At 43.8% G+C, this 27,289-nt stretch overlaps 3 protein-coding genes across 16 annotated transcripts in view; 1 reads left to right on the top strand and 2 right to left on the bottom strand.

Annotated features, from left to right (window-relative positions):
• PHF20 (PHD finger protein 20) overlaps positions 1-19,238 on the top strand; it is a 72,433-nt gene extending 53,195 nt beyond the window's left edge. For all 11 annotated transcript variants that reach the window (XM_058036547.1, XM_058036546.1, XM_058036543.1 and 8 more), the window contains 5 exons: positions 4,470-4,569; positions 9,550-9,745; positions 12,158-12,554; positions 14,359-14,542; positions 16,065-19,238. In XM_058036547.1, coding sequence (XP_057892530.1) covers positions 4,470-4,569; positions 9,550-9,745; positions 12,158-12,554; positions 14,359-14,542; positions 16,065-16,207 — 1,020 coding nt within the window. In that variant the 3' untranslated portion in view covers positions 16,208-19,238. The remainder of the gene's footprint in view (positions 1-4,469; positions 4,570-9,549; positions 9,746-12,157; positions 12,555-14,358; positions 14,543-16,064) is intronic.
• Positions 19,239-23,983: 4,745 nt separating this feature from the next.
• Positions 23,984-24,829, bottom strand: SLA2 (Src like adaptor 2). Its single transcript, XM_058036588.1, has 4 exons — positions 24,775-24,829; positions 24,489-24,638; positions 24,199-24,325; positions 23,984-24,107 (listed from the first exon to the last, which is right to left on the bottom strand). Exons 1-4 carry the CDS (start codon positions 24,827-24,829, stop codon positions 23,984-23,986), a joined length of 456 nt encoding a protein of 151 aa, XP_057892571.1.
• Positions 24,830-25,341: 512 nt separating this feature from the next.
• The window catches only part of NDRG3 (NDRG family member 3), a 57,751-nt gene continuing 55,803 nt past the window's right edge, over positions 25,342-27,289 (bottom strand). For all 4 annotated transcript variants that reach the window (XM_058036065.1, XM_058036067.1, XM_058036068.1 and 1 more), the window contains one exon: positions 25,342-26,865. In XM_058036065.1, coding sequence (XP_057892048.1) covers positions 26,687-26,865 — 179 coding nt within the window. In that variant the 3' untranslated portion in view covers positions 25,342-26,686. The remainder of the gene's footprint in view (positions 26,866-27,289) is intronic.

Genomic DNA, 27,289 nt, shown 5'->3' with positions numbered 1-27,289 from the left:
GGCACCTGGGATACCTACTTGGGTTTGCTGCGTGCCTGTCTTGATAGCGGGATGAGGAGCCAGGGCAGTTTCTTCATGGATCTGGCAGGAGGTTCATTGCTCCCAATATACATGTATCCCCTCCTCTCTTACAAGAGGGAGAATGCTAAGCGTTCTCTTTCAGCTGTGTTCATTGCCATGAATGTGCCAAATATAGAAATAATGCAGGAAAATGTTAATTTTAAACATATCAGCACCTTGTCCATGAAAGACTGGGGAACATTAAAGTTTAATGAAACTCATGCATAGTTAAAATGGAAGTTCCTTTAGGTATTTAAACTAATAATTTGCCCCCACATTCAAAAGATTTTATAAAAAGTTTTCTTTGACCTGTACTTGCCTTAAATTAATTGTGTTGAGCAATTTGTGCATTAAGGATGTCATTTATTGCACTGGGATGCAGAAATCTAGGTTTGCATTTATAGAAGTATCTGCTTCAGTTAGTAGAAATTAGATCTGGAAAAAGAAGTACAGAAAAATAGTGTGTTGTTGGTTAGTGCTGTTTTGTTCCAGTCTCTACAGGGAGGTTACTAGACTTCATTTATGGAGCTGGTGTAAAGCAGCAGTGTAGTGTTGCCCTGTGTTCCTTCTGGAGGCACAGCAGTCCGATTTTGTGGTAAGACCCAAAGAAATCCAGACAGACTGTTGTTGCCTCATCTTTTTAGTGTTTATATCAAAACATTGATGAATTTGTGTATGATGCAGAAAATTCTGGGGCTGGATTTGATGGCCTCAGAGGTGACGGATGTAAACAGACTTGAGATATTTTTGTTCTGGAAGGTGAAAAACTGCTTTAAATACACATCTTTTGGGTTTGTTTATTTATTTTGTGACTTGAATTTCAATTTAAATATTTTTTGCACAATGCTGTATGTTTTTTTCTTCTAAATCTTCTGCTTGGAATGCTTTGAAACTCCCTACTACCACCTGGGCAAGGAGTAGTTTCCCAGTAGCATATGCCAGAGCAGTAACCTGTAGCCTAGAAGCCACCATGTGTAGTAGAACCTGCAAGTTAAAGAATGCACCTGTACCCTGAGGGGGTGAATATTTAAATATCAGTTGAGTGAAATTTTAAAAAGTTGGGATGTTTGTGTTGGTTTGAAAGTAAACCAAAAGGAGAAATGAACTCCACAGAAATACCGTGAGAGAGATTTCAGGTGAGAGTTACAATGTCATTAGGAAGATTACAGTAAATGCAACAATACACAAAAACTGGCTTAAAGTCAGACTACAGCCTGGTGTTCTGTTGGGTAGGGCAGTGGTCTCAGTCTTATCAAATAGTGACAGTAGTCCTGCGAAATGATGGTTGAAGTTGAGAGCAATGGTCCTCTGGGAGGTCTAGTCCTCCTGTGGAAGTACAGGTCCTCCTCTGGATCTGCCCAGTAGTTATGGTGTCCTAAATTCCTAAAGCACCCAGATAATTTATGGTCAGATATGGGCAGGATGCTCAGTACCACCCCCAGGACAGGGAATTTCACAATGGAATGATGTAATCCTATGAGTCATAGGATGTTTTGGGGATCCTTGATGGCCTAGGTCCTTAGAGCTGCCCATTGGGGCATGAAGGCCTGATGGCAGAGATGACCCCCCTTAGGCTGGATGTAGTTATCACAGTTCAGTCAGTTTGTGAAGACAAGAAAAACTACCCTGATGTACCTGGTTTGGGGGTGGTTGGCCACTTTATCTAACTCTTGCAGCCTGCCAGCTGGTGTGCACTGGGCAGCTCTTGCAAACAACCCATCATTAGCAGTGCATCAAGAATAGTGTAGATGGGAGTAGAGTGCATAGTTTGGTTACAACTGCACTTGCAACCTAGGACAGATGCTTCGCTAGAGTTCTGGGCAAAATTGCCTGGAAAAACACTGAGTGCAGCGCTGTACAATATGGCATGATCCGTAGGATGCAGGTGTAACTAGATCCAGGAGCTCCCTTCTTATTTTTAGCACAGTCTGTTTCTCTTAATCTGTTTTCTTTGTTTTAGAGCAACTTTTTCTGGCTCAAATTTGTGAAAGGGGGATTATGTCTGCCTTTTTTGAAAATATCTTCCAACTGCATTAGGGCTATTTACCCATTTTGGAAGGCAAAATATTGTTGGTTCCATCCTTCAGAAACCTGTTTCTCTCTAACCTTTTACATTCTCCAATCCCAGAGCTCCCATCTCCTCCACACCTAGACTGCTCATTTAATGCAGTGAAGTATTCAAAGTCTGGTTGTCCTTTTCTGTCCCTCCTAGCTTGAGGAAGGCAGGAGATAAGAGCATTAATTAAAGTGATGTTGAGCGCAGATGAAATGTTTAGCAAGGTCGCATCTTTGTAGGTCAATGAAGAGCAAAGTGAGATTCCTTGCAGTTGCTGTTAGGATTTGGTTTAGCTCATACTGCAGTCCTCTACATTCCCAACATTTCTGTTTTTGGTTTATGCTCTGAGAAATAAAGGGTGTATAATCTCTTGTCTCACTGCCTGGGAAATAGTAACTTTTAACTGACATCACAGTTTCCAATCAAAATAGACTTAATATTCTTATGTGGGGTTTTGTTCCATGTTTCAGTGGTCTGTACTCTACAATCACAATTTTGTCACATTAAAATGGGGAGAAAATGACAAAACGTGAATAGCTTTTTCCCGCTCTAGAACAGCATGGCTTTAAGAACAGTGACTGCATTTTAAATAGTGTAACTGTGCTAAAGAGATCCAAATTATATTCAGTCGTTGCCAGTATGATTGTCCTGCCTTGGAAAGATGTTGGATGCTCCTAAAGCTGGTGCAACTGATCTGCACTGCAGGTTTGTGTTAGTAGAGCTACCTTTGAAGTGGATAAAATGTTGGAGGTACAAGAATCGTTAAAGCATAATACTGCCTACTCCTGAAATAAACAGGGCAGGAGACTTTTTCTCCTTTTAATGCCTTTATTAAGAGTGATCAGCTCAAGGTTGGGAGGCTCGACGGGTCCACCATCGCCGCTCCCAGGAGGACTCAGAGGAGGAGGAATGTGCAGCTTTGTCCCCTGGGGGCAGAGCTGGGGGTCCTGTCCCCACCATGTTACCCAGCTTTTGACTTTTCCAGGCTCGCGGCTTGGTTCCAGCTGAGCTCTTTGCTCAGGGCGAGGGGCAACAAAAGTTTTCAGCATCTTTGCACGTCCGGTACTTTGTTCCTCACATTCCGACATCACTCTAATCTCTTAATTCTGTATTGGCTTGGTTTTTTTGGGGTCTTTTCCTTAAGTTTGGTGGAGTTACTTCCCATGTCATGCTGGTCTCAAGCCTATTTTGCATTTTCTCCCATGTCCCCTCCTCTCACTGTCTGGGGAGAAGGATAACTTAGCCTTAGGTAAGGGCCATAGCAATACAAAAGGAGCAATTAATGAGAAGGACTGATGATACAATAACAAACAGGTAGAACTTCACCTTGGCAGCAACTGGTTTAACTCATTCTGCAACCCTTTTGTTCCCAAAAAAATTGGCAGATTTTTTATTTATAACACTCCTGTGTGACATAAATATCTCTGGGATTTGATAACTAAATGTGGATTACTGTTTGAAGTTATCAGGAAAAGTAATCCACAAACATCAGAGATTTTTGTCCAAAAAGGAGACAGAGGAGCCCTTTTACTTTATTTGAATAAAGGGAGAGGCCATGGGGCATTCGCCTGGGGTCCCTCAAATTTCTGGAGGACAACTTTTTGACACTGGCCTTTTTATCCCAATTTCCCAGCCGCATTTCCCTTCTCTCTTTCCCCTGTGGCTGAGGCACTTTAGAGGTACAGACTTCCTGGAATGCCTCATACCAAAGATTGCCCTCTACTGTATAGCTCCTCCTTTTTAATTTTTAGTTCTTATGGAATTTATGGGTTTCCCCATTGTGTCTTTCATCTTTCAATATCCACTTTCATTTATCAGTAAACCTACAGTTTGTTTGTAAAGGCAAATATCTTTTTCCGTTCATCAATCAGCGGAATCCTTCCCGTTTTTTTTTTCCTTATCTCTCAGTGCTAGTTTTATCTACTAGCAGACCAATAGTTTGTTTGTAAAGACCAACCTGTCATTCCTCTCAAGGGGAAAGATTTTGAATTCAGAAAAATTGGTCTGTTTTGGTGAAGAAAGCTTGATTGCCCTGTTGGCTATCTGATTATGAGCACATGCATCTCATGAATGATTTTCATTTCCAAAGGGAGTATTTTTGTACCTTTCAGAATCTCTGCTTGTACTTTTTAATTGTCGTTCTCCAGAAACACACATGAAAAATGTGGAGGGCTCACATTTTATTATAGTCTGTTTCTGTAATGTATTTGTTTGTAAGTGGAAGGTGGGGTGTGTATATTAATAGACCTTTTTGTCTTAAAATATGTAGATCCTGTGCTTCTTAATTGACATAATGGTATTGAGGTCCTCTAGCCTTCATTTCTATTAATGTGCACTTCTTGTCTTTGAACAGTGTGAAGAGTGTCTGTGCTGGCAGCATGGAGTCTGTATGGGCTTACTGGAAGATAATATACCTGAGAAATATACCTGCTATATTTGCCAAGATCCTCCAGGTACAGAAATTTAAGGTTACAGACCCTTTTTATATATGTAGTAAATCTACTAATTAATCTATATCTAATCTGTATCTATATCTATCTCTCTGAAAAACTATGCCATTTTTCCCCTCACCTGTGTCTGTGACTGTAGGCAAGTTTCAGTTTCAGGAAATTTAATTTATGTGAATGTCCATGAGTCAATACTATGAAATTACAAAAGGACAGGAATGGAAAAGACTGTTTTCACTGTGATGACCATCTGGCACATATTTGCTGTAATAAGGATTGTACTGTCTGACTATGGCAAATGAGTGTAGAAAACAGGAAGCTCAAGCAAAGACTCCCCATGGGTACATCTTAGAGGATATGGCTGCAGCTCTCCCCCAACAAATTAGGCTGATGCATTCTTTTAAGTAAGTCAGCAGAAGGCTTCTGGCTCCCCTCAGCAGTGGCTCTTGCCATTGACTGCATTACCTGCTGTTCTGGTGTCATGCTGGCCCAATGGCAGCCACCCACATAAGCCACTTGCTCACCCTCTCCTGCTTCAGCTGGGCAGGAGAGAAGAGTTCAGGAGTTGAGACCAGGAGAAAACACTCCAAGGGCAGAACAGGCTTCACTTAGAGATAAAAGGTGAGTTTATTACCAACAGAATCAGAGGAGGATATGAAAAATAAAATGAGCCTTTAAAAACACCTTTTCTTCCCCCAGCCCCTCCCTCCTTCCCACCAACAGTGCAGGGAAACAGCATGTGGGGGTTTGGTCAGTTCATCACTCAAGGTTTTCTTCTACTGCTCCGGGAGAGAAGTTGCTCCCGTGTGACACCGTGGGGTCCCTCCCACAGGAGAGAGTTCTCTGTGAACTTCTCCAGCGTGGCTTGCCAATCTCAGGAGCAGCAGTGTGCCCAAAACTGCTGCAACGTGAGCCCCTCCCACGGGCACACAGTCCTCCCAAAACTGCTGCAGCCTGGGTCACTCGTCCACAGGCTGCAGTCCTCCAAGGACAGGCTGCTCCAGCCTGGAAGCAGGGGCCCTCTCTCTCTACCAGGTCTCCCACTGGATCACAGCCTCCTCCAGGCATCCACCCGCTCGAGTGTGAGCATCTCCCCCGCGGGCTGCGGCTGCATCTCTGCATCCCCTGGGAATCCCCGTGGGCTGCAGGGGCACAGCTGCTTCACCGTGGTCCTCAGCACAGCCTGCAGAGGAGCCTTGGCTCTGGCACCTGGAGCACCTCCTCCCCCTCCTTCTCCACTGACCTTGGCGTCACCGTGTTATGTCCCTCACATGTTCTCACCTCTTCCTCTTCTGGGACTGAAAGAAAAACCTGCACTTTTCTTGGATCGGCTGTCTGTCTCTGCCCCGAGATGCGTGGGATGGTTCTGAGGCAGCCCATGCTTTCAAAGAATGAGCCTGGACTCTTTGCTTTTTCGGTCTTCAGGTTGTTTATTATTTCTTATCTGCCGAATTTTCTTTCTGCTCAGCAAGGCAGCCACAGGCACTCTGCCTGCCCCCGAGGCGGTGTCGTCTTTTTGTACTACAAACTACGTATAACATATTTACACTTAATTCCCAATACCATCACCTATGTTAGACAGTGCACTTCTACTCTAAACCAATCCCTAAGTGCCAACATCACTGCAGAAAATGGGGAACAAGAAGAAGAAGAAAGAAGAAGGACTAGACATGATTCCTCCATCCTCCCCCATAGCCCCCATACCAAAAAATCCTAAGACCTACATTTTCACCCTGTGAACATCTTGTTTTCACACCATTCAAACCTGTGTGGATTTCACATCCCCATGCCAAGCTGGCAGTTCATTAGAAGGATCAAAATCAAGCCACCAGGTGTTCTGGGCAGAATGCCAGGGTCTCCAAGCCCCCCGACAGGGTCCTTGGCAACTCTGAACATCCGGAGGGATGTGCTGAGTTCCCACACCACCTTGGTTTTGATTTTCTTCTTAAATCTATTATCACAGAGGCATTACCAGCCTCTCAAATTAGGCCAGCTTTGGCCAGCAACATGTCCATCTTCAGAGCCACCGGGGATTGGCTCTGCCAGACATGGTGGACGCTTCCAGCAGCTTCTCACAGAATCCACCTCTGTGGCCACCGAGCCCGCCCCCCTCCCCCCACTCCCACAACCAGGCTGTGCAAAACCAACACGCCTGCAATAACCTATATGTTGGAATTTACCTGAGGTAACACAGTCAGAGTTGATTAAGCAATATGTTCTCTCCTCCTTAGCAGATATTTTGAAATGTCTTAGCGTTGGAAAATCCCAGCTCTGTGAAGACAGGGCAACTGAAAGGCAATTTAAAGATTTTATTCCGTTATCAATCTCGTAGAAGGGTGAGACATAAGAGCTGTAAAACTCAATGCCATTCCATCAGAAGCCAACTTGTTTCCTGGTTACAATATCTTATAAATAAATGTATTGTTTTTCAGCCTATTAGCTTTTGCCACACAATGGTGCTCATACTTCTAACACCAATCACCTATTACTTTACCCCATGTGGTCTTCCTACAATGCATCTTTCACAGTTCTAATTCTCAAGAATATCAGGTCTTTTTACAAGCCATTGTTTGAAACTTGTTTCTAGTTCAATCTCTCTCAACAATGTCATCTCTATTCCATAGCCTTCCTGAGTCAGCACACCTTATCTCAGAGTTTGCATACAGATGTACAAGACTGTGTGAGCTTTCAGTCAGGTTTTGAGAATCCTTTACAAATCTATTTCTCACATCTTAGTCCATCTTACACAGCAGGTAAAATTACATTAAGCAAATATTTTCTGACTTTCTACTGTATTTATTACAAAAACTTGCCAAAAGTGAAAAGGATGAGGTTTGGACTTGAGGCCACGGTTATAAATGGCAAGAAAATGGATCTCTTTTCACCTGATTAAAAGACTTTTTTGGTTTATATACATATTTGGATTGCGATCCAAGGTTTTTTTGGCTGTTGAAAGCTACCAACTCTTTCATACTTTCACTCATAGATTTGTGTAGTATGTTTACTGCTGTTGCTTGTACTCTCAGCAATGAAGACATGCTATGCCTAAATCTTAAACTTTTACTACAGAGACAGCAATATATTTAAGGTTTCTTTAGAATATCTTGCTTCTAGAATTTTTAAGATATTTTGCTTTATGGCAGTTGAAGGTAATTTTAAAGGGACTAAAAAAATGAAATGTCATCACACTTGAATGAGTGTTTCTGTGCAGAAGGTGATTACAGCTTCATTTGTTGAATTCATCATTAACTATTAATTTCAAGATTCTGAAGTTTACATTGGAGGGGACTTAATTTTTACCTTTTAGCTCTGTCTTAATTTTACTGCTGTTGTGAAAAAGGAAAACATGTCCAACTTTCTGACTGCAAAGATGGCTTTTCAGTGACTGTTTTTGGCTTGAAGTGAGCTGACAGGCTGTATGAATCTACAAAAAAGTGGCTTTTAAAACTGAGCATGGCAATTCAGCAGACTTTTACTTAGGAGCTTTCCCCAGTCTATACTGCTGGGACTTGTAACAGCACCACTCATTCTATTAGAAGTAAAAAGCAAATTTAGTGTAATTTTGTCTAAAACTGTACTAACTGCTGTTTTACTCAGATCTTTTTGAATCGGGTAGGATTTTTAAGAGATTTGTTAACATTTACCCTTGCTTAAACGTGATCAAGATGATTTTGTAGCACAATTACTTGTGGGCATAGTCTGGTGTCTCCTCTTCAGGTTATATACTTCAAAGGGAGCACTTTTTATCTCAGGGTGCACATCACCTCAGTTGTTCAGGTGACCATGAAGTTCTCAAAGTCTGTTTTACTCTTGTGGACCGACCTGTACTTTCTGTCTCAGATGTGAGCTTCTCTAATGTAGAAGTTAATGAGGGAGGGCCAATGCAGGTGGCCAGGAGTGTCTCCAATGTCCTTCTGACCATACCAAAAATTCTGCTTGCTTTCCTGCTTGATACAGTGTATCTGCCTGGAGGGTTGAGCTGATGCACCTTTCAAAATTCTTTTTCACCCTGTCATGATTTCTGATGCCACCTTATACCCATTCTATGTAGTACTAGCCTCAGTCTCACTCCGTTGCCTAGTAACTCCCTTTTTCTTTTTTTTTAGCTTCTCCTCTAGTCAACGTTAACCTGCTTATATTGCAGACCTTTTTGCATTTATGGTTCCCAGTCTGTGTTCCAGTTTTATCTCTGGTTTTGTGGGTTTGCTGCCTGGGCTGTACGTAGGCAGTGACTGTTGGGGTTCTCTGGGTGCTGAGCTGTCCGCTGAGAATATCTGTAGTAAATATACATTTTACAGGATGTGGAGGAGCTTTTGTTAGGTATTTAATCTGAAGGGTTTTTGTCTGTGTTTGCAATTTAGTAAGCACCTTTCCTGGTAATACCATTTGTTTAGCAGTTTAAGTTACTTCTATTGATACATCTTTCACATTCATCACTGTTTCATTTCAACTGTTGCTGATATTCAATATCAAGAGATAACATTGATATCTCTTAAGATAGAATTATCATTATTAATAGCTTGACTTAGGCAAGTTTTCTATTGGAACCTTAGCCCTGATTCCTTCAAAATCTACTTTTGCACAACTGTACTAGTACATGTTGACGTTAAAAACAAAATCACTGAGAAGCTGATTGCCATTTTCTGCATTTTACTGTCTGCAGAGAGCTGCAGTCAGACTGTAACTTCTGTCATAACCATTCTTAAACTAGACAGTGTGATACTCTGCTAAAAATACACCTTTCTCAGCCTCATCTGTAACTGTCTGTTGTGGATGTCCTCTGGTGGAAGTTGGTGTCAGAATGTGTTTACAGTTGGGCAGAGGTTTTTGGCTTCCTACTTTACAAATTCTTAATTTCTTCATTGGTCTGCTTTTACAGGTTCTATTGATAAGATCAAATAAGCTGTTGCAGTACCTAGAGGTAATCAGAATTACTACCAGCACTGTCAACATTTCATTTTAACTCACTCATTACTGTCATTTCAGGTCAGAGGTCCAGCTTAAAGTACTGGTATGAAAAGGAGTGGTTAAGTAATGGTCACATGCATGGCTTAGCGTTTTTGGAAGAAAATTACTCCCACCAGAATGCCAAGAAGATAGTGGCCACTCACCAGCTGCTTGGTGATGTACAGCGAGTGATCGAAGTCCTGCACGGGCTGCAGCTGAAGATGAGCATATTACAGTAAGCAGCATTTACGTATCAGCCGGCATGTTCTTGTCGGGGATCAGACTGCAAGTGTAAAAGTAACCAGAAATTCAGACTTGCATTTGTGCTGTGTGGATTTAAAACATAGTTTGAATTGCTGATGTGATCTTGGGAAAGGATTTGGCTATTTGAAAACTGTTAAGTGGGATGAGTGTAAGTGGACAATGTGTATAGAAAGGGTTAAACTAATAAACCTAATGACAGTTTTTCCTAATTTACCCAAATGGATTTTAAGTAAGAACAGGATAGACTTATAACCCATGGCACCATTTTTGCAGCACTTGCTTTCTCCATTCCAGGGGATATGGTCATAGCTTCTTCAAGAGGAATCAGATCTTTTTGTTTGGTACAGTGTCTTGTTTTGGTGCAGTGGCAGAGTGGTCGCACTCGCAGCAACCTGCAGTACTTCATTTCTGAAAGGTTATTTCAGCTATATCTACAGAAAATAACAATTATTTTCATAAAAGATTTTTTCTATCAATTCAACATTTTTGTCTATTTTCCTATTTAAAGTCAGCCTTGGGTTCTGATGACTGAAAACAAAATAAACGAAAATCTAGCAGTTCTAAATTTATTGAATTCCGTAATTGTAATTTATTAGTTGATAACTTGCACTGTTTGGCAAATGAAGTGATTTTGGCATTCTTTGGACCCTTCCCCTAAATCTGTGGTAGTGCAGGAGGTCCACTGACATGGAATAATGCTTAAAGCAAGAGAGGAGCCATTTTAACATCAGGGTTTGCTTTTCCATTATGGGATCCTTTTATTTAGGTTTGTAAGTAATCTCTTTCCTTTTTGGAGACTGAAACAAATACTTTAAAAAAGGCCCAAGGAGTAGCCTTAAAGAGCAACATTTGAGTTTCAGGTGAGATTTACATAGTACTGAGGTAAGGAGCACTGGGTGTATATGTGATGGTTGCTGCAGGTTTTGTTCCTTTTCTCTCCCATGCTGAAGTCAGTACGATGGCCTGGATTAATTAAAGGTGAGGTGCAGTCCTGTTTGGATCATCTGGTTAGAAGCTTCAGCTGATGTTTTCTTTATCATGATAAAAATTAGAAGGGATTTGAATAATTGCTGAATTTGAATAATTATTATATTGTTGATGCAGATCAGCAATAGAGAGATGATTTCATAGGTGCCTGAAATTATTAGGAATTGCTCATTGTTTCAGGGAGATTTCTCAGTGTTTCAGGGAGGTGGCAAAGGACACAAGGTGATCCCGGCAGTGCCGTGGGAGGGTGAACCTTCAGCAGGCAGGAGTCAAAAGGTTATTCAGGTATTAGCATTTGAATTTTCATCCTTTGGTAACTGGTACATCATTTTTCAGAAAAATATTCTGTCTTTTGTAAAATTATCCCTTGCTCTGGTTTGAGCAAAGTACAGTTTCTTTAGGTGTAGCAGATGAGTGGAGCTTGAGCAGAAAGCTTTGGTAAATGAACACCTGGCTTTCACTTTTCCAGGCATGCCTTCAGGATGGTTCACCAGGGAGCTCTATCCTTGCTGTGCCAGCATTGAAGTCAAAGATGCTTCTATGAAATAGTCTGAGCACATCCTTGGCAGCTGTACTCACTCTGGTTTCTTCTGAGAGACACTGAAGAAACCTGAGCTGCTGTGGGATGGATTAGAAAGCAGTTACTACCAAAGTCAGCTGGTCATGTTTTGTTCAATGGTTTGGTGAACAGCTAGAAAGCTGGATCAGCTGAATAGAATAAGTATGTCCACCTCTGCAAGGAAGCAGAGAGGAAGGCTTGAGGGCAGCCCCCCCATCTGTGCAGCCCAATGCAGCAGGGGCTTTAGAGCCAGGATTTGCTCTGCTGTGTTCCTGCAGCCTGTGGCAGATGAGCTGCCAGCCCTTTCAATATAGCAGAATATGGTGCTTTGCTCTCCTTTTACTGCTGTTTTGATGCTTTACACAAGGAGGAACTTGGGTTACAGTGCTCACTCAGAATCTTTTGTTTGTTATATCTGTAACAATCTGATACCTATAGTTGTCCCTTCTGCTGAAATAAATAACGTATTAGTCAATTTGAAGACAATTAAAATAAGATTTTTTCTAAGAACAGATGAAGGGAACTCTGGCCACTGAGATACCACTACAGTTGCAATGTTGGTGTACCATACCTTCACTAAAAACATCCCCGTTCAAATTAATTTCTGCTACTAATAAATTGCAAATATTGAAGCAAAATGTTCCATGAAGGGCCAGCATTGGTGAGAAGTTGTATGTGTATATTTGCAGCTTATTCTTCAAGTTTTTTCTTAATCCAAATCTTGGTTTGTCTTTTTTTCCCATAATTATTCTTACTTAACTTCTTTATGCAAGAGGATAGTTTGCTTAGTCACTTTGGCATTTAAATTGGATGGTTTACTTTTTTATGTTTGAACAGAAATAAAGAACACCCTGACTTAAAGCTTTGGTGTCATCCATGGAAGCACATCACGGTGGATGAAAAAATCCATACAAAACACATCATTCACTTTGAGGAAAATTGCAAAGAGGAGACAGCAAGTTATAGAACTTGGAATGGGACAGTTGAGAAACCCTCAACAATTCCTTCTGTGGAGGAATCTTACATTACAAGTGAACACTGTTACCAGAAGCCTCGGGCCTACTACCCTGCCATAGAGCAGAGGCTGGTTGTGGAAACCCGAAGTTCAGCCATTGATGATGGAGTAAACAGAATAAGGGAAAATGGGGATGATACCTTCTCAGAGAGGTTTGGCTGGAATCTGGACCAAGAAATATGCAAGATGGAAAATGAATCTAAACACAATTACTCTAAGGTATGTTTATTAAAATAGCCTTCTCTAGCAAAGAGCATGTGTTTTCCTGGCAACCTGCAAACCTCAGCCTTTTAAAATACTTTTTGTTCCGTTTGTGTTTATTTTTTTTAATTAGACTGTTAAATTTAAGTTGCCACTAACAACTAAAATGATAAATGTGATCAACTCCTTCATTTTATATTATAATTTAAAACTCCAAGTTGACTTCTGGACCTCAAGTTGTTTGAAGAGCGTGGACCATGTATTACGGTCCACTGGTAGCTCATTGCTGCTTACTTTTGTGTACTTTTAAATGAAACATAAGCACTAGCAGAGAGAGAAGAGGCCAAGCATGTATGATAGTACCAAATACACTGATAGGCCAGCTTCTAACTATGTCCATCTTGTTTCCATGTTCTTTCTAATAGCTAAATTAATTTTGGGTTCTTCAGGCAGCATTTCAAGATTGAAAACGAAAGGTATCAGCCTGAAGTGTTGTTTTTTTTTTTTTTTAAGACTGATCACCATGGAGTAGTCCTGTTTCTTCTTCCTACTGTAGCCCTTCAGGTTTAGCTTTCAATGCTTGGTTCTCAATCTCATCTCTGTCAGCCTAGTAGAGGCCTTTCTGCTCTTCAGTGCAAAAATTTTGATTCTGTTAATACCAATTCCTATGAAATGTGGGATGAGAAATATTGAAAACCCTCTGGGAAATGAGTGAAGCCCCTCTGCTCTGGAGCCAGGCTAGGGGAGCTGTGGGTGTTCACCTAGAGAAGGATCCAGTGAGACCTGAGAGCCCTTTACAGTGCCTAAAGAGCTCCTGGAGAACTGGGCTTGGCACAGGGGATGGAGGGACAGGACAAGAGGAAATGGCCTTAAGATGAAGGAGTATAGATTTTAGATGGGATATTAGGAAGAAATTCTCCCCTGTGAGGGTGGTGAGCCCCTGGCACAGGTTGTCCAGAGAAGCTGTGGCTGCCCCTGGATTCCTGGAAGTGTCCAAGGCCAGGTTGGATGGGGCTTGGAGCAGCCTGGGACAGTGGAAGGTTTTGGAACCTCTTCCAACCCAAACTACGGTACGATTTTATGATTCCATTCAATACTGAGCTCCCATTTTTTAGATTAAAGGTTAGGATAGCTCTTATTTCATCCATATATAAGTTGTAATTTGCAACTTTTAACTTCTCTGTCGGTCTGTTGAGATTGTTTCCTAGAAAAGGAAATATTTTAGTTCTTCAATCTTGAAGAGCCTTTTTCTAAAGGATCATATTTCAGCAGAAGGATGAGAAAAGTAGGGGAGTAGAATGAGCACTGCTGATGTTGTAGTCAAGTTTTGTAAGGAGTGGTAATGCTTGTTTGGAGATGGTTCAGCAAAAGTTTTAGTAGGATTTTGATTAGATTCCTTAAGGGAAAAATCCCTTTTCACTCCTGAATTGTTTGCTCTTTAGTTGATTTAGTTGATCATTGTAAGGTGTATTGTATTGTCAGGTTCTAGGAACAGCTTCAGCATTCCCTGAGATGCACAGATTAAGTGCAGGATCTTCCAGATGAACAGTGGCAGGGAGATAACTCCACATGTGTATGTTACCTTCAGAAAACCAGATGTTTGTAAAGTACAAATAGTTTTCAGCAAAACACCCATAACATATGTTTATATTTAGATCTTCTTGCCCAAACCAGGTTACTGTCTGTTTATGGTCTGTGTCTCTATCACTCACTGGCCTCTGATGAGTTCAACAATTATAGGGGACTGGGAGGACTCAAGCAGTTTGGCTCCCCAATTCTCTTTCACTGTAACAGATATTTAATATGTGTGTATTTCTGCTAGGTGAGAGAGTCTGTCTCTAAGAAAGTCTCTCCAGAGGAAGCTATTGAAATTAAATTGCTGGAAAAAGACAAAGAAGGAGTAGTGAACTCACAGCTGCAGTGGCAGCTCAATCTTTTAGCTCACGTGGAATCTTTGCAAGATGAAGTCATACACAGAATGGATTTCATTGAGAAGGAGCTAGATGGTAAGTAGTGTTATTCAAGTTTAAAAAACGATTTTTTGTTAACTGACCTACCTGTTCAAAACATGTTAACCAGAATTTTACTTCTTCAGACCTACAAAGAGAATAATGCTCCATTATCACATTTTCTAAATAGAAAATAGACAGACTCCTGATGTGGGGGGTGGATTTTAAAACAAAGACCAGAATTTTACAGAAAAAGTTCTAGTTAGGACATCTCTAAATAGTTGAATCAGATATTGTACTGGAACATCTTTGTGTCTTTTTGGGTTTAGTTTTTTGTCGTTTTCCAAAACTCTTCTGTGTGTCTGCATTTCTCTGTTCTTTGGGGACTTGCTGGCTATGTTAGCCTGTTCTGAGTAGCCTCTTCAGTGCACAAGGCTCTTATGCTCTCCTGTCTCTTCCAAATTCTTCATCTAAATATATTTTAAGATTTTCATAGCAATGGAAAACTTATAAATCCTTTGTGTTGCATTGAATGATTTGGGATAGTTCTTTACATTGTTAAGTCTGACCATTGGTTGTGTAGTGGTTATAACAGTAGCTTTACTTGCAGGGGAATCCAACTTCTGCCCAAGTAAGAGCCCTGTCTTTGTAAATAAGGTACTGAAAAGTTGGACAGCTGAGGGACTATTTCAGGTAAAGAAGATCAGTCAGGGTTGTGCTGCCTAAAAAGCTCTGGTTCCAAAAAGTTGGACTTTTTGTACCTGCTGCTGTGCAGTGTGTTGCTGCTTTGAGCAGGAACTTTCTTACTCCAAGGTGGGATGTGTCAGTACCGAGTGATGCTGCTGGTTCTGCAGCAGGTGCTGCCCGTAGGTGAAATTTACCTGTTGATCTGGCTGGTGGCAAGACTGTTCTTGGTAGACGTATTTATTCTGTCTTGAAGGTTTCAGTCTCCATCTGCAGTGCTATCAACATCCCCAGAACTCATCATAGTCTAACCCTCAGCACCTTCCTTGTGAGCATGTTACATTGTCACTTGACTTCTGCTGGGGGGGTGGGGGGGGGCTTTTCTTGTTTCCCGCAGAGAAGCTTTTTAAAGCAGTTTATTTTCTTTATGGAGCACTCTGCTGCTTTGTGCTTTTGATCTTCATCCCCATTTTGTGTTACTCACTTCTGTCTTGGTCAGTTGTGTTCTGTATGCATGACAGATCTCTTTCGTTCTGATAGTCTCATTTTTGATGGTGTAAACTCCACAGTTTCTTTGCCTGAAATTGACACAGATCAGAAGAAGTTTAGCATGAGGTTTCACAATGTCTGGTCCAGAGTTTTCCTTTCCTGCTTTTTCTTAGGAACAGCAGCTTCTCCCTCCATCTCCATGTGAATGATTTGGTAATGTATCAAAAGTTACTTGCAGAGATTGGTGTGAGGTGTTCAGTTCTATGATTTCTCAAATAACGGTTAAAAATATTGCCCACTGCCTTCTCAAGAGTTACAAAATATTTAAAGAATTCTTGTTTTGTGACTTAAGATGAGAACTGTTTGCTGAGAACTGCAGTAGTGATGGATTTTGTTTTCTTTGCAGTTCTGGAGAGTTGGCTGGATTACACAGGAGAGCTGCAACCCCCAGAACCACTGGCTCGACTGCCCCAGCTCAAACACTGCATAAAGCAGCTGATAACAGACTTGGGCAAAGTGCAGCAGATCGCGCTGTGCTGCTCCACGTGAGCCTGGAGAGCTCTGGCTGGGACTGCCTGCAGAGCTGCAGTATCTGATGGGAGCACATCTGAATCTGTAAATTAAACTAGCATGATGCTTGCATGGGATGCAGATTGACTTCAGGGACTTGTCAAGAAGTGTTGTTCAAAGAAGAGCAAAAAGATTTTTTCAGGTCTATTAGACAATTATAATGCTGTGGAAAAGGTCATACTCTTGTCTCCTGTTGCCTGTTGGTTGATAAGTTAGACTAAAATTTTCACTCCCTACAAGTTGTTCATCAAAATGGTAGACTTCTTCATCATTGAATTGACTAAAAATTGTGCCACTGAAAAACAGAGTTCTAAGAGCCAAAAAAGTTTGGTTGACAGCGGTTGTAAATAACTTTGTGTAGTTTAAGTGACTCATGTCATGTTTTATTTCTTCTGGTTTATGCATACTAGCACTCAGTATTTAATCATTAGGAGATGTTATAACAGTTTCAGACTTAGTAAGTGTGAATGTCCAGCTCTTGACTATAAGTGTTATGTGGAGGTTTTCAAGTAACAGTGGCCTGACCCACACCTCTGTTACAGTAAATAATGTAGCAGGAGGTCACAGGTGGATTGCACTTGTTTTCCATATTTATCCTCACTGTCACATGACCTGGTACTGCCCATGAAGGTGGTGTTTGTGTGTATTCTTGAGCTCTTCAATCTGGCCATCCTGTGCCTCCTGCAGCACTTGCTGGGGGATCCCCTCGTTGCAGTAGTGTGGAATGCAGCCAGGAAAGGACTGGAGCCACGCTCTGAGTTCAGACCCAGCATGGTCTGTCATGGATGTGATATATTTTCTACCCATTTGTTAATAATTGCCATTCCGGTTATATTTGGAAATCTAGATTTTTTTTTTCAATACTATGGATGTGTTCATTGTAAAGACTTGCTATGAATGTGTGGTTTTGGGAATCAGTTTTTGTGTAAATAAAGCCTCGAGATCTATGCATGAGGTGCTGTCCTTGCAGACAGTGAATGGGTTATTATCTTAAATACTCTGTGTTCACAAAGTCCCTTTTTATACCTTAAGTTTTAATTTTCAGTTTGTATTTACTTTGTGATGTAGGTGACAAGGCTACTGATGTTCAGTCAAGTTACACAGAACCTTTGGAACATTGTGAGCATTTGAGAGGTTCAGAGTCTTTCAGCTGCAGATCACCACTCCTGAAATAATGGCTGTAACTTCAGTTTTCCTTCACAGACATTGCTGAGTTCAGTTCCCCATGGAACACAGTGAGCTGGTTTTGCAGTGAGAGGGTGTCTTTAAAAAGCTGGATTTGTTGCCCTTATTTTATTGCTTGCAGTGGTACTACCAAAGGGTAACATTCAAACCGAGTTTGATGGAAAGGCCCATACCTGTACAAATTACTAATTTGGAATATATATCTGTAATCTTTTTATTCTGCAAAGAATAATGAAAACTTGAAATATCCAGTATTATTGTAGGAGCTACAGTCTCTACATGGTGAATATTTTATTTCCTTCAGAAAACAAAATAATTAGGCTGCTCTAGGTAGTAACTAAGACTTTTATGCCAAGATTCAGTTCAGGCAATAATTTGTCTCACAGTTTTATAGTACTGTGTCGGTATATAGTGAATACAACGTACATACAGCAGAAAAACAAACTTTCTTTTCTGTAACACAATTGGAATAAAGCGTACATTGTATTTTAAGGATCACTTGGCTCTCTGAAGATGAGACCAGTGCTTATACCTTGGCTCATTCCTGTCAGGTACTTGAGCTCATGTAGCTCAGAGCAGTATCAGAGGGGCCTCGCAGGCAGCTGGTGATTTTCAGGTGAAAGAGGCCACAAAAGGCGTTCCCTGGTTACAGTCGGGAGAGCAGGACACGCTGTGTGGGAACAGCTTGGTTGTGCTCCCAGTCTGAGGGCATTTAAGCACTCAGTCCCTGAGCTGGCTTCTTGCTCCAAAGGGGGATTTCTTCTCAAGCAATGGCTTTTGTGTGCTCATTGTGTATTTTCACTTGTCAGTTTATTTTTGCTCAGGACAGTATTGGAGGTTTGGAGGAAAAAGCATTTCCCATGGGTAGATCAAGTTGCAGACCCTAGAGACTTGCATCCCTTCAGTAGTGCTGGGGAAGCCCTTGCAGATAAAGACTGAAAATATTTATTTAAAATAGAGTAGTACTTCTCATATTCAGGGAAGATTCTTCATTGTGCTCTGCCTGGATTCATTTCTGTCCCTTTTTTTGCAAGTTTCCTCATTGTTATTTTTAGTCTGGACCAGCTGTTCAGACTGACAGGTCACTTTTTGTTTCTTTAAATCACTGGTAAGTGAATGCAGCGTGGAGCCTTGATGAACTGAGCAAACATTGCACTGTGGGTACACACGTGTTTGTTGATGCACTATTAGAACAAAGGGGCTGTACATAGAATTTTGTTTTGGAGCAATATTTGCAAAACTTGAAAATTTCTGTATCTCGGTGTTTGGAATAAATAAAAAAATAGGTTTTTGTTGTTTAAATTCTTAGTAAAGTCTTTGTTTCAATTAATGATAAATAATTTGGATTTTTTCCTTCGCATTGCTTTGAAATGCAAGTACTGTAGTTTGTCAGGTATATATATCTCTTAACTGTTGCTAAAGTCTGGAGATAACTATTTTCCAGAACTATGTAATATAAATATCCTTAATAGTGTATTGGATATTGTTTAATGAGGAGCTTATATACATTTTGTTCCCAAATCCTAATATATGTAGTATATTAGTACCAATATAGGTAATATATTAGTACCTAGTATGTGTGATCTGACCCTAATTTTTGTTCTATTTGGATGAGCAGCCTCTCAGGGGCAGCAGCTCAGAGGATGCACAGCATTAGTGATGGTGTGGAGCAAGGAGCTGTGGATGCAGTTAACAATCCATATAGAGAAAATGCACGGGAAGAGGAGGAAGCTGGGGAGGGCTGGAGAAGCAGTGCACTTGGCCAGGGTGCCTGAAGGCAGGGGCAGGCATTGATGTACTTTCAGCTTTCATCTCTTCCCTCTCAGTTTCTCCAGTGGGAGCAAAGCAGATCTATTCCCTTGTCATACCAGATTTTGCTTTCTAACTTCATTCTCAAATAAAAACAAAAGGATTCTTATGAAACTGGATTTTAAGGCTGGGAGGTGCATCACTGCTGGAGCCTGGTGTGTGAAGGCTGGAGAGACTTGAGCCACTGACAGCAGATCTCAGTGTGTCTCATTGCACTGTGTCATCATGCAGGTCATTGATGATCATTTAAATGTCAAAATCGGATTTTAAAGTTGTGGTCTGGATTTGAAATAATTCAATGGGATGTGTGCTGTGGCTTGTCATGTTTTCATGTGCCCTCTGATTTACCTGCGTGATTGGAAGATTTCTGTAGTTGCAAACGCAGAGAGGTAGGCAGCTCTCAGTCAGCAGTGGGACTTCATGTGGGTAGAGTCACGGTATTCTCGCTGTTATTTGACCAAAACATCATCTGTTGACCATTGTCCAGCCCATGGGTCCTGTTCCTGCCCATTCTGATGGCCAGTGCACGTCCATGCTGTTGCTGTCTGCTGTTCCATGCACCTGTGGGAGTGCTTGTGGTTGGTCCTTGCTCTGATTTCCCAGTGGGGTTCTGGTGCACTGCAGGCCATTGCAGTTGTTCAGTGCTGTTTCACAGCTTTGTGCTAACCCTGCTGGTTGCACAGCAGTTCTTGTGAAGGTAAAAACCTGTGTACAGCCCTGGTCTCGGTAATACCTGCTGCGAGTAACCCCAAACAACGTCCTGTTGAAACAGTTCAACAGTAAATATCACTTTTTTTTCCTTTTACAACATAGAAGTAGACAGAAAACACTGAGAACAAACCAGCAAAACTGGGATTCATCCTGGTCTGCTGCGGAGTTTTCCTGCTGGTGGTGCTGGTGTGCTGTTGGGGTGTTTGAAAGGAGAGGCTGGAAGGGGCCATGAAGCGTTGCAGTGCTCCATACCCAATTCTGAGGGGCAGCATGGACTTGGGAGTGGATGCTGTGTGTACCTTCAGGGCTCCCAGACTGGTGACTTGGTGAGTAAGTCATGGAGCTTGATACAGACATGACAAAGGACACCAGGGAAGGACCAGCTCTTCAACAGGTGGTTTCTGTGCCCTTGGGTTGAGGGTTGGGTGGATGCTGCTCTGAGTCCGGGCTCTAGGCACAGCCATGTCCTTTGCACAGAGGCTCTGAGCTGATGAAGACACTTTGCCTACTTTGCAGCTCCTGGAAATGCCTTTGATCCCAGCAAATGCTGCTGCAGGGAAAGATGCTAAGCTCCAACTACCAAGACTCATCGAAGGCTGACTGGGTGGTGAGATTTTCACGTTCTCATCCCTCCCTCCTTTTCTTTTTCTCTTTTCCTTTATACATATCCTTGGGTGATATTTTTGTAGTTTTACGTTGTTGGGAATGATGTAACTTTTACAATTTTCGAAGTAACTGTAGTCATGTGTTTGTTTGCCTTTGCCAAAGGGGAAGGGAGGGGTTGGGGGGCGGTGTGGAATTGAGGTTTCTCTTCAAAAGACTCTACTCACTGAGGGTTTGAATTTCGCTCAGTGAGGCCCAACAGGCTTCACATCAACAAAAATCGACATCTACAGGTTGGGAGTAGCAAGAAGATACAGAGAAGATAAACAGACATTAACAAATATGCCCTCGTTAGGCTGGAGTCACCTGATCTGGAAAAAAATTGATAAGAGAACCAAAGAATGAGGACTAAATTAGCATCAAAGGTGAAGAGATCCAATAGGAGATCAAGTGCTGAGATTTGTATGATGTAGAACCCAATGAATGAGAATTCATTTGGGTTTTAAATGTAAAAATATGTGAAAAGTCTAGCAAAGAACTAGGTGAGCTGGAATGATTTCTACTGCACTTCCTGTCTGGAATAAAGTAGTGCCTGATTCTCCAACACTTGAAAGATGGTACTCGAGAGTTTCTTCTATTCCTGCAGTTAGAATGACAATTTTGCAATGCTTTCATATTGTTATATTACTATAGATAATAATCAAAAAGGTACATACCTGCTTTCCTTTGCAGCCAAATTGTTCAAAAATAAACCCTGTGTACATGTATTTCTACACATTGAGCATTTCAGTATTGTTTCACTCTAATCCACCCCAAGGGATATATTAACAGGAATCTGGGTTACTCCCATCTCCTGGGACAAGTTTTTAACACTTGTCACTCCAGAGGGAGTGGTGACACGGCTCTTGTGGGTCTGTGCTGCCCACGGAGTGGCTGATCTGGCCATGAGTCACAATTGCAAGGTAGCCTGAGCCCTGTGAGGATCCTGGGCACTTGGAACACCACTGGGGAAGACCTGCTGTGTCTTCACAGCTGCCCACGCTGGAGTGGCTGGGATAGCTGGTGGGTCCTCCCCTGCCCTAGCACTTGTGGTCTTGCTGGGGCTTGTTCTGTCACTTCAGAGCCTTCAGCGTCCGTGTCCTGCACTGCCAGGGAGAGTAGCCCCAGGGGCAGAGCACTGCTGCTCTTGGGAGCTGTTGGACCCACTCTGTGCTTCAGCTGTCTGTTAAAATCTGCTTCATGCCCATGGTGTTCAGAGGCTGCAGCGTTCAGCCCTAACAGGCAGGGAATGGGCCTGGCAGTGCCCTGGAAAGACACTGCCCAGCATGAGTGGCATGTGCTCAGGACAAGAAGATTTTCAGGATAGGAAAGTTAGAGGGCTCAGAGGCTGCTGGCAAGGGAGGAGGATTTGAAAAGCCTTTACAACCACATCTGTCCCATTTTACCTGGCTCCAGGTTACAAATGGCAGAGCAGCAGGCTCTTGACTGTGCTCGTTTGTGTAAATGCATCCAACAACCTGGGTGCAGATTGGTGATGGAGGGAGGAACCCAAGAGCCACATTGGTTCACACGACATGAGTCAATAGCAAATATAAACCATGCGAGACTCCTCTGAGCTACCTTGGGTCCCCAAGCGTGACAACAGCGGGACCAAGCCTGGGACAAACCCCAGCCCGTTCTGTGCTGAGGCCACGTGGGCTGGAGGCTGGGGCTGAGCAGGTCTGTAAAGCTCTGGGTGGAGAAGAAAACAAGGAAATTATGGTAGGTTTCAAGATTGAGCTCATCAGACAGGAAAATGAGGAAGGGATGTCCAAGCAGGACACCTGCAGCTTTTGGGTTAAGGGGCAGGTCTTGCTGCACCAGCCTAAAGGTGCAGAGAGGGAAGGAAGAGAGGGACTGTGCCAAGCAGCAAAATTGCTTTTGCACCACCTCTAGCCACAGAGGAAGCTCCAGCTTTGCTAATAAGAGCCAGTTGAAAGCAGAGGCTCATAAGTGTAGCTGCTCTGAGGCCTTTCTGCTGCGTTCAGGCCCCTCAGCCCTGCAGCGTAGCGGGATTGGGGCTCTACCTGAGTATTTGCATTCTACTTCTTTGAATAATCTATTCCTGGCACGGACCCATTTCTTTCCCCATTGTTCCTAGAACAGCAGTTGTGCATGTTAAATTACACATTTAAACCTATTGGGATCATGAATTTGCCTGAAGAGAGTTGTCTGAGGACCAGCACTGCCCGTGGCTGCCTGCTCACTCCAGCTGGGGCCAAGGGCTGTGGCAGGAGCAAATCGCCTCAGGCTCTGGCAGTGAATGGCCCCATGGGCAAGTCACAGTAAGTTCACCTCAGCTGTGAACAAAGTGCCTTTTAATTTATAACAGATGGTTATTGCTGCATGTCCAGCAGGATCCTGTTTTACGGAATTTACAATCTATGTGTTAAAAGGTCTAAAAATAGCTGCTTTGGGCACAGTCAGGGTCTGGTTTCCCCCTAGCTGCTGGTCCCACCAAGCAGAGTGGTGAGTTATGGGGGTGAAAGTACTCTGATGGTCCACAGCTGCTGCTCACAGGCCTGCACAGACACCCATGCCCTAAAACAGTTGTGCTTAAACTTGGAAGGTCCGATAGGCTTGGGCTGTTCCTCCATCTGGGCCACGATTTTGTTTATTGATCATTTCTGTCCTCTCTCTGCTGCTGTGGGAATACAGATGCCAGGGGCCCCATTGCAGCCTGTGGGGCTCCTTCTCTGTGCAGCCTCTGCCTCCTTCCCCCTTGGGTGCTGGGTGAGGCTCATGGATCCTGTTGGTGCTCATGCATCCTGTCCCAAAGTGTCCTGTGAGGGACAGACAGGCCCTCAGGCAGCTGCCTCCTTCCAGCATTGCTGCCTGCCTGGCTCTGCATTGGTCTTGGCTGTCCACATTCCGGTCAATGGGCTCCAGCACGAACAAGAGACTCTGGCTGAAAGGAGGAGAAGGCTGAGCTGGGGCATGGGTGTCCACCACAGAGCTGTGGCCAGGTGGGGACCCTGTCCTCAACTCCCCTTCACTATGTGAGAAACGGTCCTCACTTCAAAAATTTCAAAAGGTTTATTAAACCTTAACAAAAATTGCAACAAAGAAGTGCATCAGGAAAGATTTCAGTGTTGGGAGTCTCCATAACTAGCTCATCTACAAAATGGATGCTCTGCCTTTTATATCTTTAGCACCTCCTAAAGTTTTGTCAGTCAAGTCCCATCTCTGCCGTCCTTTGGTGGAGATTCCTTTCTTACATCTTGACTGGAGGCTGAGTGTTGTCATGTTGCACTGCTTGGTAACAAGCCCTCCCAAATGCCCTCACTACCGAGGCTATTACAAGGGGGAGGGGAAAGAGGGGAAAATATGTCCTATGGAAGGACATATTATAGTAACATCACTATACATCCACATAGTATCTATCTCTTAACTGTGAGACCTATTACATTACTCATCTATAACCACCTTTCCTGTGGGGTCTGGCTCAGGGGTGTCAGTCTCTGAGAGAATCAGGTAAGAGCTGATGGGAGACCCGTCCGATGGGGATGTGGTCTCCAAGAACAGGAGGGAGCTGCTCGAGAGTACAAAGGGCAGTCAGGCAGCCCACAGCCCCTCGAGGGTCAGGTGGGGGGAGGCCCGGCCCCTGTCCCAGCTACCCTCACCTCTCAGTCTTGTTCCAGTGGAGTGATGGCTTCCTGAGGACACTGAGTGCTGTGGGGGCTGGGGCCGCTCTTGACCCTTCCATGGGGCAGGGCTCGCAGACACGGCAGCAGAGCCCCTCGCTGAACTCTGGGCAGGGAGCCAAAAGCATCGAGTACAGCCCTGCCCCCAGGCTGGGCACACCTGGGCAGGGGAGAGACCAGCTGCCACATTTTCACCCTCCCTCCTTTCAGGGCATGGGGACATCTCCCCACACACTGCTCACGGTGCTGGGGGGCTGGTGGGGCATTACCAGAGTAATGGTCCACCAAGTTGTGCAGGCTGGGGAAGGTGAGCCAGGATGAGATGTAAAGCCACCCATTATCCAGCCGGTGGATGTGACAGTGAGTCACTGAGGCCCAGGCAGAGCACTTGCCACACTGCACTGACAGGGAATAGCAGCCTGGCAGGCACAGGGCAAAGGGCACTAGGCTGGGCTGTCCCAGGACCCTGTCCTGCTCAGCCCCCGCTGCCTGATGCACTCTTAACTCCCACACACTACAGGGATTCAACCATCCTACAGAAGCAGAAGCCATCACCTTTCTCCCCGTGGGCCTTGTGGCTGCAAGCACCCCTGTGCCAGCCGCAGGCCATGAGGACCTTCAGAACACTGTAGCTGACAGGGAATGGCTGGGACATCAGGTGGCGTTGGTGCCACCTGCACAGTGGCACCTGGCAGAATCTCCTCACAGGGTGTGATGGGGCTCTGTTTCTTTTTATGGGCTGAGTCTTGTCACTCCTCCGAGTAACCCAAAGCTGCAGGAACCTGATCGTGGTTTGCTCTTCTAAGGCATCACGGCAGGAGCTCAGCACAGACTGGGGAGCAGCAACAGCTGGAAGCAGCCCTGTAGCCTGTGCTACTGCAAACCTGTTGTTGCCATTCTGGATGTTTCTAGTTGCATTTTGGAAGAGGCCAGCTCTCCAATGCCCTTGGACAGCCTTCTGCCAGGGGCCACAGGGCTGCCAACCACATTATTCTGGTGCAGAGGTGCCCAGTCCTCTCCCTGCCCTGGGGATGAGTTTGCTCTATGCAGCAGGAGACACTCAAGCTGCCAAACCCCCAAAGGTGCAGCTAGTGCCAAGAGAAACACCAAGAGCACAAAGTGTAACAATGAAACTCAGTTATAGCTTTATTCCATAACCGGTACAAAGTCCCCCTCAGGCAGAGCCTCCCAGTCCCATTCCCTACCTGAAATGGAGCAGAACATGAGCATGACCCTGGGAGGAGTTGGCTCCCATTGGGTCAGGCTGCTCAGCAGTGAGGAAAGGAGGTTTTGCTTATCAATTGAGACTTGCAGCAGCCTGACCACTCATCCCTTTTCTCCCATTAACACCAGACCTTGGCAGCAAGGGGACGCAGCCAGGTGTAAAAAGGTAGCACAGTTGTGAATTCCACAAAGACAGTAACTGCTATCTGCACAGTGGTGTTCACTGCTCGCCCCTTTGACATGACTCACAGGAATGTGTGACTTCTGGCTGCCATACTCACTTGGTGTTTCCCGCCTCCATTTAACTGCACCCTGTGCAGATCCTGCCAGGGGCAGTGGGACACACAGATGATGGCAGTGCAGGAGATTCTGGGATCTCCACCTGGCAAGAGGCACTGTTTCCCATTTCACAACCTGCTCAATATTAAATATTCACCTGTGCCAGGGGAGAACAGCAACCATGTGTCACTGCATCCTGTCCTTCTGCCGGGTCTGCAGAGGGTTGCAGAAGTGGTCTAGAGCCAGGGCTGCTGGAGTTTAATCCCTTGTACTGGGTTAATAGTGCACCTTGTTAGTGTAGTTTACTAGTTAATTGCTTTGTTTTTTCAGGAGGCTCAGGTAAGAAATCACTCTACTCCTTCTTAACACACATACACAGGTAAGACCAAAACAGTATTCCTGACCATTTGTTAGTCTCAGGCTGCATGGCATGTGAAACAGCCCGGGGGACAGACAGATCTTCCAATGGGTTCTGTGTCCCAGGGTACAGCTCCACACTTCATTGCCTGCTCCAGTGCCTGGAGTGCCACATCCTCATGGTCTTACTTTCCCACGTCCCACCAATGACATACTAACTGCATCACAAGGGCCCTTTAGCAGAAGCACAACTAGAAAGCAATTCTAAACCTCACAAAGCCACAGAAATTATATTTAAATGAAGAGGGGAGACAACGGCTGTCATCTGGATTGATACACAGCACAGACAGGAGATGGCATCAACATGTACAGTAATGGGACTTACTAAGACTGTGGAATGTCAATGAGTTTTAAAGAGACTCTGATGCCAAAGGGATACAGAAAAGATCAAAGTAATGTCACATACAGACTACCAAGGAGGTGGCTGCTTGGATGGGCATGCACAGGTTAGAGAGAACAGTTAATGCCATGTCAGATGAAATGCTAAATTCTGAGTGGGTTCATTGGGGTGAGTGGAGCTGTCTGAATCCAGAAGAGGGGCTCCTGCCTAACAGGATACTTCCATGGTTTGAGGTGCAGCCTGGAGGTCGATTCCCTCTGGGGTTCCAGCACTGCCTTCCCCATGGGTGCTGGCATGAGACCGGCTGCGGCTGCTCTCACCAGAGCCCACGCTGGAGGAGGAGTGGCTACGGGAGCGCATCAACCGGGTCATGCTGGCTGCTGGCACTGCAAGAGAGAGCAAACATGGCACTCAGACGAGGAGGCAGCTCCTGGAGCCAAGACACAGTCACTCAGGTATGTGTCACTGGGTAAGCACACAAAGAGCTGTACCCTGCAGAAGAAAACTCACTCTTCACTGCCAAAATTAAGTCTCTGCATGTCTAAAGCAAGATGTTTAAGGCCCAATTTCAAAAGGTCTGAGGTGAGAAAATGCCAGCAGTGTAACTGATCCTCTGCAAGTGCAGCCACGGCCAGTGTCTGTGCAAACCAAGGCAGCTGTGGCATGGACGACCTTTTGAAAGTTAGTCTCATCACTCTAGAAAACCACAGAGCTGAAGTCATGCAACAATCAACAAAATACAAATGAAAGGTGGAAACCCATAGCACGCACGGTACAATGATCAGCCCACCCACAGCAGGACATGCTGAG

Source organism: Melospiza georgiana, chromosome 17, assembly GCF_028018845.1.
Source record: "Melospiza georgiana isolate bMelGeo1 chromosome 17, bMelGeo1.pri, whole genome shotgun sequence".
Classification (NCBI taxonomy): Eukaryota; Metazoa; Chordata; class Aves; order Passeriformes; family Passerellidae; genus Melospiza; species Melospiza georgiana.
Note: the sequence above shows the minus strand (reverse complement) of the source record. Positions and strands in the feature narration are given on the sequence as shown.